General features: G+C 35.2%; 1 protein-coding gene across 1 annotated transcript; it reads right to left on the bottom strand.

Moving 5' to 3' along the window:
- Positions 1-964: 964 nt before the first annotated feature.
- Positions 965-9713, bottom strand: LOC110871584 (cell wall protein RBR3). The gene is made up of 7 exons (XM_022120264.2): positions 8484-9713; positions 7764-7872; positions 7534-7654; positions 6291-6593; positions 5526-5894; positions 3030-4641; positions 965-1826 (listed from the first exon to the last, which is right to left on the bottom strand). Exons 1-7 carry the CDS (start codon positions 8692-8694, stop codon positions 1393-1395), a joined length of 3159 nt encoding a protein of 1052 aa, XP_021975956.1. The 5' UTR covers positions 8695-9713; the 3' UTR covers positions 965-1392.
- Between the last annotated feature and the right edge of the window lie 2249 nt (positions 9714-11962).

Raw genomic sequence — 11962 nt, 5'->3', positions numbered from 1 at the left:
TGCTATATTAAATTAATATAAGATGTAGGTTTTGTGTTTCATTCAGACATTCTGGATAGCTTTCTGAATCATGTATATCTCACTTTTAGATTAAAGTACTTTATGGGTACACAGCGGCGGATCTAGAAAATCCGCCAAGCCGTAACGTTTTATAAATAAGCTGTAACGAAATCGAAAAAACCTCAAATTTTTCTAAAATTTACACTAATTTTTCCAAATTTTTCCGCACCAAGCCATAGCGGACGTTGCCCCCCGGCCTAAGGTATATCCGCCACTGTGGGTACACGAAATCAATAATCTGATAAGACAAAATGTGTATTTTATAAGAATTAAATATGAACTTTTTTATGAGAATTCATGTGATTTGTTTATACTGATATATCTCAATTCAGACCAAATGATTCAGAACGAATCAACGCAATGATCGATACATAGTTTGCAACTAATTTGTCACTCATGACCAGTTCTCACTAACCATCATTTTTCATACAACTTTTTACCCTAGTCATGTAAATCTGCTCATGAACCCATCCTGGGATGTTTCCCCCGAACCACTACCGAGGAGGTGCATCCCCATTTGAACCCTTTCCAAGGGGGCGTTGCCCCCTTAAACTACCATGTTCGTTGGTTCCTGAAATCACATTATGAATGAACACATTGGGGAACCATTTTTAGTTATGTCCTAATGATCATATTACTTGGCGCATTAAATCAGCGATGGCCGATGGTTGATGATATTAGGTTGAAAAAAAACCGATATAGAAACCTAAAAACCAAATAAATGATGCATGTAACAAGTTCAAACTCCATAAGATATTGAAAAAGAAAAGAAAAATCATTCTCGGGTTCCGTCTTGGGCGGACCGGAGTCCGACCAAGTGACCCGGTCCGGTTTTGAAACACCAACCAAACTAGTGTATGGACTTTGCAAGGAACATGGTTTATAAGAGCAAGAAAAAAACACAAAATAAATTGTCAAATATATTATTCAATCTTGTCAATGTTACAAAATAATCAAGAGACAAATCAATCCTTCACATCCAAACACCAATCAACAATTGCTAAGTAGTTCTTATTCTGTTCTATATATATGACACCAATACAAACCACTAATAAAACAAAAATATATAACCTACTAATTAACTTTACAATACTTACACCACCAAAATCCAAAAATTTAAAATCAAATTCATCCTTAATACTCAAACCACATTCCTTTTTTATTTTTTATTGCTAACCGTGAGGGCGTGTTAAAACGCAACTTGCATCGCGCAAGTTAACTTTAAGGGGGTTAAAAGGCAAAAAAAAAAAAAAAAAAAAAAAAAAAAAAAAAGCCGAGGAAACTAGATTCGAACCTGAAACCTCTGCTAGGTTCAAACGATATCCTATCATATCACATTATTCTGCAATTGCATTTAGATTCTAGTACCGGTGGTTTCGTGTTCTCTTTATTATTAGAATAAACAATACGGGGTTTCGGTACGTCTGTTTCCTCACCCGTGTTTATGCTGTTAGGAGCTTTCATGGTGTCTCCTTCCGTTGTTTTTCTCCTCGTTTTTTGGGATTTTGATGACCGTTTGCTTGTTTTTCGGCTTTGAAGATATTTTCTACCGGAATAGCTTTTAGTGGCGGCTGGCACAAGCGGTTGATAATCATTGTTTTCTAAAGGTTCTGACGGGGTTTCTTTCTCGATCGCTATATTTGCAGCCTCGTAGGCTAAATTATGAACTATCGAGCTGCAAAAAAGAATTGTGTCGGTTGCTTCTTCGAGTGTTAAACTTCTTCCCTTTGTTCCTTCTTGGCCTTCAACCAAAACCATTGATTCTTCTGACATACGAAAACTTAATGTTAGTATTCACAATACGTGTAAAGTTTGACTACACACACAGCTTAATACAAATGGGTCAAATCAATAAATTTAGCTAAAAGGGAAACAGGTAGAACCGATTAAATGGCTTCAACGTCTCCCAAAGTTTATTTTTGATGCTTTTCGCATCATAAATCGTTGTTTTTTAGATATATAAAATCATATTGTAATAACAAAGTTACAGAATGGACAAAAACGTTTGCCGGTCAACCCAAAACTCGGTCTTAAACTCACTTCAAAACCGATTTAAAATATTAAATACTTAACTACACTTATATAGGTTTAATAATTTCAAGCTCATAATAAATTCAACATACTATTTATTATATTTATAAAATTATTATATAATATATTCGAGTATACTGGTTCATACTGGTTCGGGTAATCGAGCGGCATGTTGTAGAAGGCGCTAGGCGCTAGTCGGGCGGTGAGGTACAGCCTAGGGATTAGTCGGGATTAATCGGATGGACTTTTTAAGTATAATTTTACAAATTTTTATATATATCTAGATAACTTTATACTTTTTATTAATAAATTTACAAGTTTAGGAGATAACTTTATACTTTTTATTAATAAATTTAAAAGTTTAGGAACCATATGTAAACTACAGAAAGATAGAGGGGGTTAAATGTTAAAATACCTAAACTTAAATGTTAAAATAGGGCTATAACTCAAATTTGGGCTTTAAACCATGGGTCAGGTTTCAAAAATTGGGTTTTTTGGGTCAAAAAACATGTTTTTTTGGGTCAAAAAACATGTTTTTTTGGGTCAAAAAACATGTTTTTTTGGGTCAAAAAACACGGGCCCGACAGTCCGATTTTGACCAATTTTGTCCGACTTTTACCGACTTTGACCGATTTTGACCATAACCGATTTTTTGACCGACTAGCGCCTAGGCGCCGATTAATCGGCCGCCTAGGCCGATTTCTGCAACATCGGCGCAATAATTTCTGACACTAACCCTATACCCGGGTCCGTCGAGTTCGGGTTTTTTTACGGTACCAATTACCATCCCTACAGAAAAATGACCAGACCAAACCCGTTTTGACCTCTTACCTAACCCGCCCAACCCGCCCCATCTTGTCACCTCTATCTTCAACAAACCAAACGACAAAAGAAGAATGCAAGAAAGAATGATAATCTACGACTACAGATACACGTACCAATGATGCTGCTTGAATGATTTGAGGTGTTGAATTCCGTATCTTTACTAACTGCAGCTGTGGCATGAGGGTCCTGAAACTCTTCTACGCTGCTCTCAGAAAGTCGAGAAGAATGACACTGTGAAGCAGGAGAAGATGAAGACGTTCGATCAACTTCTCGTTCTGATAACGCACCCAATGAAACTTCTGTCACATCATTGCTATCGACACCTGGAGCTAGACTTGTACCTTCCTCAACAGTACAAGTCGTAAAAGTATTAGTATCTTGAGGGCCCACAGATGCCGAGTCAGCATTTTCAGTGCATGTGTCGTTTTCACTTGGATTTTCGTGAGGGCCCACAGATGCTGAGTCAGCAACATCTCTCTCCACGGGCACAACGGATACCTCTAACGAAGAAGGCTCGTTTACAAGTTCAGGTAACATAACGTCACCTGAATCAACATTTTCATTGCATGTGTCGTTTTCACTTGGATTTTCTTGCGGTCCCACAGATGCTGAGTCAGCAACATCTCGATCCTCACGGACAACGGATACCTCAAATGGATCGAGTGTACTTGTTCCCACACTAGAAGGATGGAAGGCATGACTAGAAGTTCCGGATAAAGATGACACACTACGTCGATGTTTTACATTCACAGGGTCATATTTGTAATTTTCTGTGTCGGATCTCCTGCTACTCAGTTGACTTTGTAAACGAGGCCCAAAGTCAACAGAAGACGAAGCAGACATATATGAAAGAGCATCATAAGAAATGCTACTGGCTGAAAAATTCCTGCTTCGTGTAACCGGCCCCTTCATACTACTAGACCTTTTGAGAATTGTTGAAATACCTTCTGGTTCTGAAGATTCATCCTTTGACTTTGGAAAGTCAACAGTGTTAACAGTGTGCTGAATTTGTTCTCCCCGCGTGTCACTATAACTTGAACTTGGTTGACTTATTTCGTCATGGTTGACCTGGGTCAGTTCACGGTCCCCACCATCCTTGAGTAAATCTTCATGTTGCTCAGATTGCGATTCGTCCTTACAAGTCAACTCCGGATATTCATCTTTGACTAAGGTCAACTGAGGCTTCAGTGTGTTCATTGTGTTGTTGACGAATTCATGATCTTCTGTTTCGGAACTAGCAACGGACACTATGCTTGTCACGGTATCACCGACGGTCAAAGCTGAAGTTGACTTTCGGCAATTTAGACAAACTTTAACGTCATCTTCTGTTTGCGTTATAACAGAGTACTCACAACCACATCTAGAACAAACCAACATATCATCCTGGCCGTTGAAATCATCTACAATTACATCTTCATTTGGTGAAATATCTTGGGTTTCGATCCTTGTATCTTCATTTAACGAATCAGTTTTTTCAAACACAAATATTGCTTCATCATTAACATTAGAATCTGGGACCTTTGTAATTCCACTTGTTGCCTCGTCATCGTTTAGTTCATTTTCTTCAATATTGTGGGGCCCACTAGTGCCAAAATCGGAACTTGCATTACTACTAGTTGTTACCGAAGAATTCCAAGCGGGACTTGATTTCCCGGCGTAAAAATTTGAAGTAGGGACACTCGAGAGCAGTGGTCTGAACATATTTTGGGGACTTTTTCTATGATCCTACACAAAATAATAATAAAAAATAAACAATGTCATCTCATATTTTGCGTACCACAAAAACAGTTATGATTGTTAAAAAGTAGTAGTCGCTACTTAAAAAATGTAAATTAGGTTTAAAATAGAAACCAACTTGCCTTTTTATCCAACGTTGTAATTTAATTCCAGTTTTTAGCAACGAATGTGCCTTTTAACTGATAGCAAGGCATATGTTTTTGCTGATTTTTTGAAATATTGTTGATGAATTATTTGCCATTTTAGTGAATATGCATATGCCACGTGCTATCAGATGTGAGTATGTGACATTTAATATGGGCTGAGCTTGGTAGTGTACTAGTACCGAACCATACCGATCCCGAAAATCGAAAAAATGGGTCCCAGTACCGAAATTGCTCGATATGGTATGGCAGGGTATTCGAAGGTAAATCAACCCAAAATACCGGCATCGTACTGAACCGGTACGTAACCGAAAGTACCAATCCCGAAAAACGCAAAAAGTGGGTACCAAAAATGGCTCGGTAGGGAAAATTCGGTACCGGTACCAGTTCTGTTTTGGTACCCAGTACCATTTGCCATTTGCTCATCCAATTTAATAAATATTTTTAGAAATAAAAGTCAGAAGACTTTTTTTCAAAACTTGTAAATAAATTTATTTTTATTTTTTAAACGTAAACCTTTTTTTGCATATGTGGTGGCTGGCTTGTCATCAAGCAGTGCCACTTCAGCAATTAAGAGTAGGTTGGTGTAAACCAGTAACAATTTTTAAATTTGTTTCTTTTTTATGCCAACTAAAAGTTTTTTTTTAATCCGGAAAGAAAGTGTAACATAACATTAATTTCAATTTCGTATGGTTTGGCCGTATAAAAACAAAAAGGATAGTTAATTACCATTTGTCGAAGTGCCATATCAAAGGATCTTTTTGGAGCAGAACTAGAAGTAAGTGTTCGGCCCGGCTTTTGAGGAGAAGGAACTTTATTATAGTTATTATTTCTAAACCCGATCACTCTCCTCGAATTTGATCGTTCTGACCCATCAACAGTAACAGACGGTAGAGATTCAAGATCATCATCAGCAGCATAAGATGCAACTGAACCTCTACTATGAGACGAGCTGATGCTTCTAGGTGCAGTAGGTGACATCGATTTTCTCCCGTTTCTAGAAGCGGGTGAGGATCCACGTACATAAGACGCAGGTCGGTCAGCTAAAGATGTTCTGAGATTCGGTGGTGCTTCAGTGGAAAAACCAGGAATATTTGCCTGCCAGCAATAACTGAACCGTTAACCGAAACCAAACCGAAATTAACTGAAACCGAATTAGCCACAAATCGGTTATCGGTTTTTGTTTTGTACCATCGGTTAGCCAAAATTAATCGAACCGAACCATTTATATTTTCATATATTTCTAGCTTTTATACCTCGATTTCATGTATTTCATGTTTTATACTTCCATTTCATGTATTTTTACATTTATTTCATGTATTTATACCTCCATTATATGTATTTCTAAGCAAAAATTTTAGCCCTTGTTTGGTTTGGCTATTAACCAAAATTAACCGAAAACCGACAAATTAACCGAATAAACCGAACCGATTAACCGATGACTTCGGTTATGGTTTCGGCTAATGCTAATAACCGAATCGTGCACACCCCTACCTGCCATGCCCTTATTTTTGGTGAAGCTGAATTGACTGAAATACCCCTCGTAGTACTAGTAGAACCGGTACTTAATCGTCTTGAAGGTGGTGTAGAAGCTCGTGGAGGTGGTGAGGAAGGTTTACTTGATGGGGATGATGGTCTTCTCGATCCAGTGGCGGGCCTACGGGTAGGTGGTGGGCTAGAACTAGGTGCTGATGTGGCCCGAGTTCTGGGTTGAAATGTGGGTTCGTGAGAACGTGGAGATGGGCTCAAACGATTTGGGCTTGGACTACCTCTACTGCTTCTGTGGCTCTTTTCCATCTATAATCATGTATACATTAGATGCATTATAAAGAATTACATTTAAATATATTTTTTCGTATGTTTTAATATATTGGTAAACGCTAAACAAATGTGAAAAGCTTCTTTGATGTGAATAACTATTAATTAAAACTGTGAGATACTATTAATGATTTGTCTCTTAGTAATGTTTCATTTTATATATGAATAAATATTTTTATAACTTTACTTTTAGTGAACGCATAGTTCAATTGATAAAATATCAAAAAAACTACTTTGCAAAAATAAATATTTACACCAACTAAACGATCAAGAAACTAATCAAATCAAACTCAAAGAATTTTTTTTTGATGTTTTTAATTGTTTTTGAAAACATAAAGTTAATAACTGAAGTACTAAAAGTTAAATGAAAAACAGTTTATGTTGTTTTTTATCATCCAATTCCATGAAGGAGCCAGAAGAAGAAACTATCAAGTCAAAGTAAATAAAAAATCCTAATGTTTTAGTTGTTTTGGAAAAAAAAAATATTGTTAATTAAAGTACTAAAAGTCTAACAAAAAACAGTATGAACCATCTCTGACTCCTTCGTCCCAAACACAGCCTATTAATACAAATTACAAAGTATGACCAATTAAAAATATCAAAAAACTACCTGGCAAAAACAAATATTTACACTAATTAAATGATCAAGAAACTATCAAATCAAATTCAAAGAAAACAAAATCAAAAATTGATGTTTTTAGTTGTTTTGGAAAACATAATATTAATAACTGAAGTAATAAAGGTTTAACAAAAAACAGTTTCTGTTGTTTTTTTTTAATCATCCAATTCCATGAAGAAGCCAGAAGAAAAAACTATCAAATTAAAGTAAAAGAAAAGGGCTAATGTTTTTTGTTCTTTTATATATAAATTAATACCCTATTTTTTTTTTTGTTAAACTTTTAGTATATAAACGACTTACTGTTGATGATCTGGAGATTGAAATGGGTTGAGCTCGAGGTCTACCCCTTTGTGCGGGAATAACTCGAGGCGTCTCATCATCCAACGAGGGAAACAGAGGGGTATCAGGAGGAGTCATTAACCTTCATTCCCAAAAAAGGAAAATTAGTATAAAAACTATTAAATACCTAACTTGATAACTGATATGGTAAAAGACGTTAGAAATAAGATGAGAAGCAAATGATTACAAACCATTCGTAATCATTCTTTTCCTCTTCTGCATTGAGGAGGTCACTGCTTTCTCCTCGAGCAGCAACATTTAATCCATTCTTGTGATCTGAAAAATGCCTTAACTTGGTCACTGCAAAAATGCAAGTAGACAACACGATGAGCATGTGTCATACGTAACAAGTAACAAAAAATGTCTACATACAAAAATATAATAGCTGCACCGATCACATGTGAACCAGTAAACAAATATCATAATTCACACAGATTCATTTAACTTACAGACAAAAGTAAATTATTTTGTATATTACATGACAAAAAGCTTGAGAAACTACCAAAAATGTATTCAAATCATCATATTGAACAGACAACAAAACATGCATATATCATTCATAATAAGTGACAAAAACGTCTACATATAAGCATGTAAAAGCTACTTGATCACATGTAAACACGTAAACACAAATCACAATTCACACAAATAAAATTATTTTGTATATTATATAACAAAAAAACTTGAGATGCTACCAAACAATGTCCTTGAAATCATCATATTGAACAGACAACAAAACAAGCTTGCATCATCCATAATAAGTAACAAAAATGTCTACATATAAACATATAATAGCTACTCAATCACATGTAAACAAGTAAACACAAATCATAATTCACACAAACACAATTAACTTACAAATAAAATTAGATTACAATGCACATTACATAGCAAAAGGCTAAAGAAATTACCGAAAACGTCTTCAAAATCATCATCATCCTGCAACAAAAAACCATCTCTCTCTTTGCTTTGCACCTCATTAAACAAAGCCAGATCATCATCTCTCTCCTTAAACACCATTCCACTCTCAAGACTACATCCTCTTTTATGACCACCGCCTCTCGCTTCCCTCCCTGGCGAACGTCTCATCGCCGGCGAAACAATCGCCGGTGAAACAGGCATTATTTAACTCCTTAATTCATCCAACAAACACACATCCCAATCATATACTAACTTACAAACCCTAAATTTCAACAACACCTCTTAACAACCTAATTAACTCACAAATTCACGTTATTCACCAGGTTCACTTCATCTGAACTCCAATTTCAAATGTGACGTTATCAATTCACGTAACTTAACATAAACAGCTCACAACAACACCTGTTAAAAAACTAATTAACTCACAAATTCATCATTATTCTATCACCACTCCACCTGCAGTCACCGGATTCACTTCATCTAAATATCAACTTCAACTGTGACGTCATCAATTCACGTAACTTAACATAAACAGCTCACAGCAACACCTGTTAACAACCAAATTAACTCACAAATTCATCATTATTCTATCACTATTCCACCTACAGTCACCGGATTCACTTCATCTGAATATCAACTTCAAGCATGACGTCATCAATTCACGTAACTTAACATAAACAGCTCACAACACCTGTTAACAACCTAATTAACTCACAAATTCACCATTAATTCATCATTATGCCACCTACAGTCACCGGATTCACTTTATCTGGATACTAACTTCAAGTGTGACGTCATCAATTCACGTAACTTAATAAAAAATAGATCTAGGTTAACGTAACCTCACGCTACAAGTAAGAAGAATCTAAAACCTGTTGACTTACCTGCACCGCTGTACGGAAGTCAAAATTGACGCAATTAAGGTCAACGAGAACCAGTATATGAAACGAATTAACTGTAATAACGGATATGGAGGCAAATTGGAGTGAAATGGAGGTTATTGACGGTGGAAATTGGGCGGATCTGGTGGAAATATGGGCGGATGGTGGAGGTATGTCGGTGGCGTAAAGTAGTGGAAACCCTAGAAATTCACGTGAAAAGAGGTGGAGTGTGTTGAGGGAGAAATGAAAGAAAGAGGGGATGGTGGGAGTAGCAGAAGAGCAGCTGTTGCTTTACTTTGCTTCTTTCTTTCTTTCTTTCTTTCTTTCTGTGTCCCATTTGGTTCATCTTTGCTGTAAATATTCTTTTTTTTAATCTTTTTTTTTCCTTGGAACAAATATTCTCTATATCTTTTTTATATAAAAAAGTTAGCATTGGATAAATAAGAATAAGTAGAGTGTTTACGGCTAAGGGTGCTAAACGGGTTGTCTTCGTAGGTTGGCGGGTCGAGTTCAAATCGAACTTGAAAATCGTGTCATATATATGAACCGGAATATTCGAGAGTTGACCCAAACACGATCCATTCAACCCGAATTTTTTAATTTTAAATTTTTTTTCGCAAATTAGTATATTAAAATTAAAAGTTTACTATATAAAACAGAAATGTGTATAATACAATTACAGTTTAATTATAAAATGTTATGTTCATTTTTCTTTTAAGTTATAATTATGGCATAAAATAAAAAATTAATTTATGAAATAAAATATATTGTAAAAATATAATATATAATATATATGGGTTGACCCGAACCCGACCCGTTTAGCTAAACGGGTTCAACCTGAAACTGACCCGACCCGGTTATACTAAACATAAACCGACGAATTTCGTGTTAGGTTCGTGTCGGGTTTTCGGGTCGTGTCAGAAATTAACACCCCTATTTTCGACCGTTTTTTTTAAGCGAACAAGCATAAGCAGGGTAACCAATGAGGGATTAAAAGAAATTTGTCGTTAAAAAGAAAAACCATAAACAGAGTAAGTTCAGTGTTCATATTCATTGTTTATTCTTAACAAAAAAAACATCAAGCCATCTGGGTCTAAGAAACAAATAAAACTAGAGTAAGTTGTAATTGGTAGTATTTTAACTTAATTTCATATAACTAGACTAAATTGTAATGACCCTGAAAAATTTAAAGACATGTATAAACAAACGTAAACAAACAAACTTAAACATATGCCAACTGACAAACATAATCGCGCAATCATAAGCGTACAAACATTGATGAGCATAACCGAACCAACATAAATAATTAAAATGAAAGAACGTAACCAATGGGATGGTGGTCTATTGGCAAAAACAAAGCCTTTAAAAATACATCAGTTGGGAAGGGGAAGGACTTGGGTTCAAATCACACAGACGACATGGATTAAAGATACGACATGGATTAAAGAAATTAACCGTTCAAAAAAATGAAAGAACGTAAACAGACGTTCATAAACATAAATTAACAAACGGGACATGTGTTCATTTAACTAAATGAACAACACAATCTTATTCGTTTTTGTTCATTTATTAAACAAACAAAAACTTCAGAAACGATTCACTGGTTGTTTACATAATTACATGGATAGTTCTAAAGCATTTTATTCACCAATAAATTCAATAAAGATGTACTATAACATTTTAATTATTATGTAAACTAGGGTTAAGACCCGTCCGCGTTGTGGCGCGAGTACATCGTAAATATTGAATGGATTAGTCCAAACGTTATATAATGCATTAACCATATGAAAACACACATTTTGACGTATCCAGTTGGACTCAATGTAACCTGTATAAGCATTGTGATTGGATCAAACGTAAAGTAAATCAAATTCATATCGAACATCATAACATATTATATGTGACCAAACTCATACATAGAAAACGTAACGGGTATGAAGGAAAATATGCACATGTAATCAAAATGGATTAATTAGAGCTTTCGAAAACAGGGGAGAAAAAAAGAAACCATAATTTGACTCCACTCGGTTCAAAACAAACTTTACGGAACATATATAAAATAAACATGAAAACATATTATATTTGACCTGAATCATTTCCCAAAAACGTTTACATCGAAACGTAGAACAACTTGAATTTATACCAAAACGTACATAAAAATATGCACGTAAAAATGGTTTCTTTAAACGAAAACGTATTATATTTGACCTGACTCGTGTATAAAAAAAGTTTACATCGGAATATAGAACAAATCATATTTATACATACCCGTACATAAAATATGCATGTAAAAAATAGTTTTAAGTAAAGGAACCGTACATAAAATATGCATGTAAAAAATAGTTTTAAGTAAAGGAAGTATAGGGGTAAACCGAAACAAAATATTAGTAAAAATTTAATAGGTTAAAAATGTTCGTAAAACCGTGCGAAGTAGCACCAATGCCACAACGACACCGACTCTCAGTAGCATAAAAATAAAATAGATAAAATGGTAAAAATTACACTGAACGAAAAGCAGACTAAAATCGTTAAACCACGCACACCCGTTACAGTGTGTTAATGCGAAGAAATTAATCAGAAACGTAAAA

The sequence above is a fragment of the Helianthus annuus genome, chromosome 8 (assembly GCF_002127325.2).
Source record: "Helianthus annuus cultivar XRQ/B chromosome 8, HanXRQr2.0-SUNRISE, whole genome shotgun sequence".
NCBI lineage: Eukaryota > Viridiplantae > Streptophyta > Magnoliopsida > Asterales > Asteraceae > Helianthus > Helianthus annuus.
The sequence above is the reverse complement of the archived record's forward strand: the minus strand, read 5'-3'. Positions and strand labels throughout refer to the sequence as shown.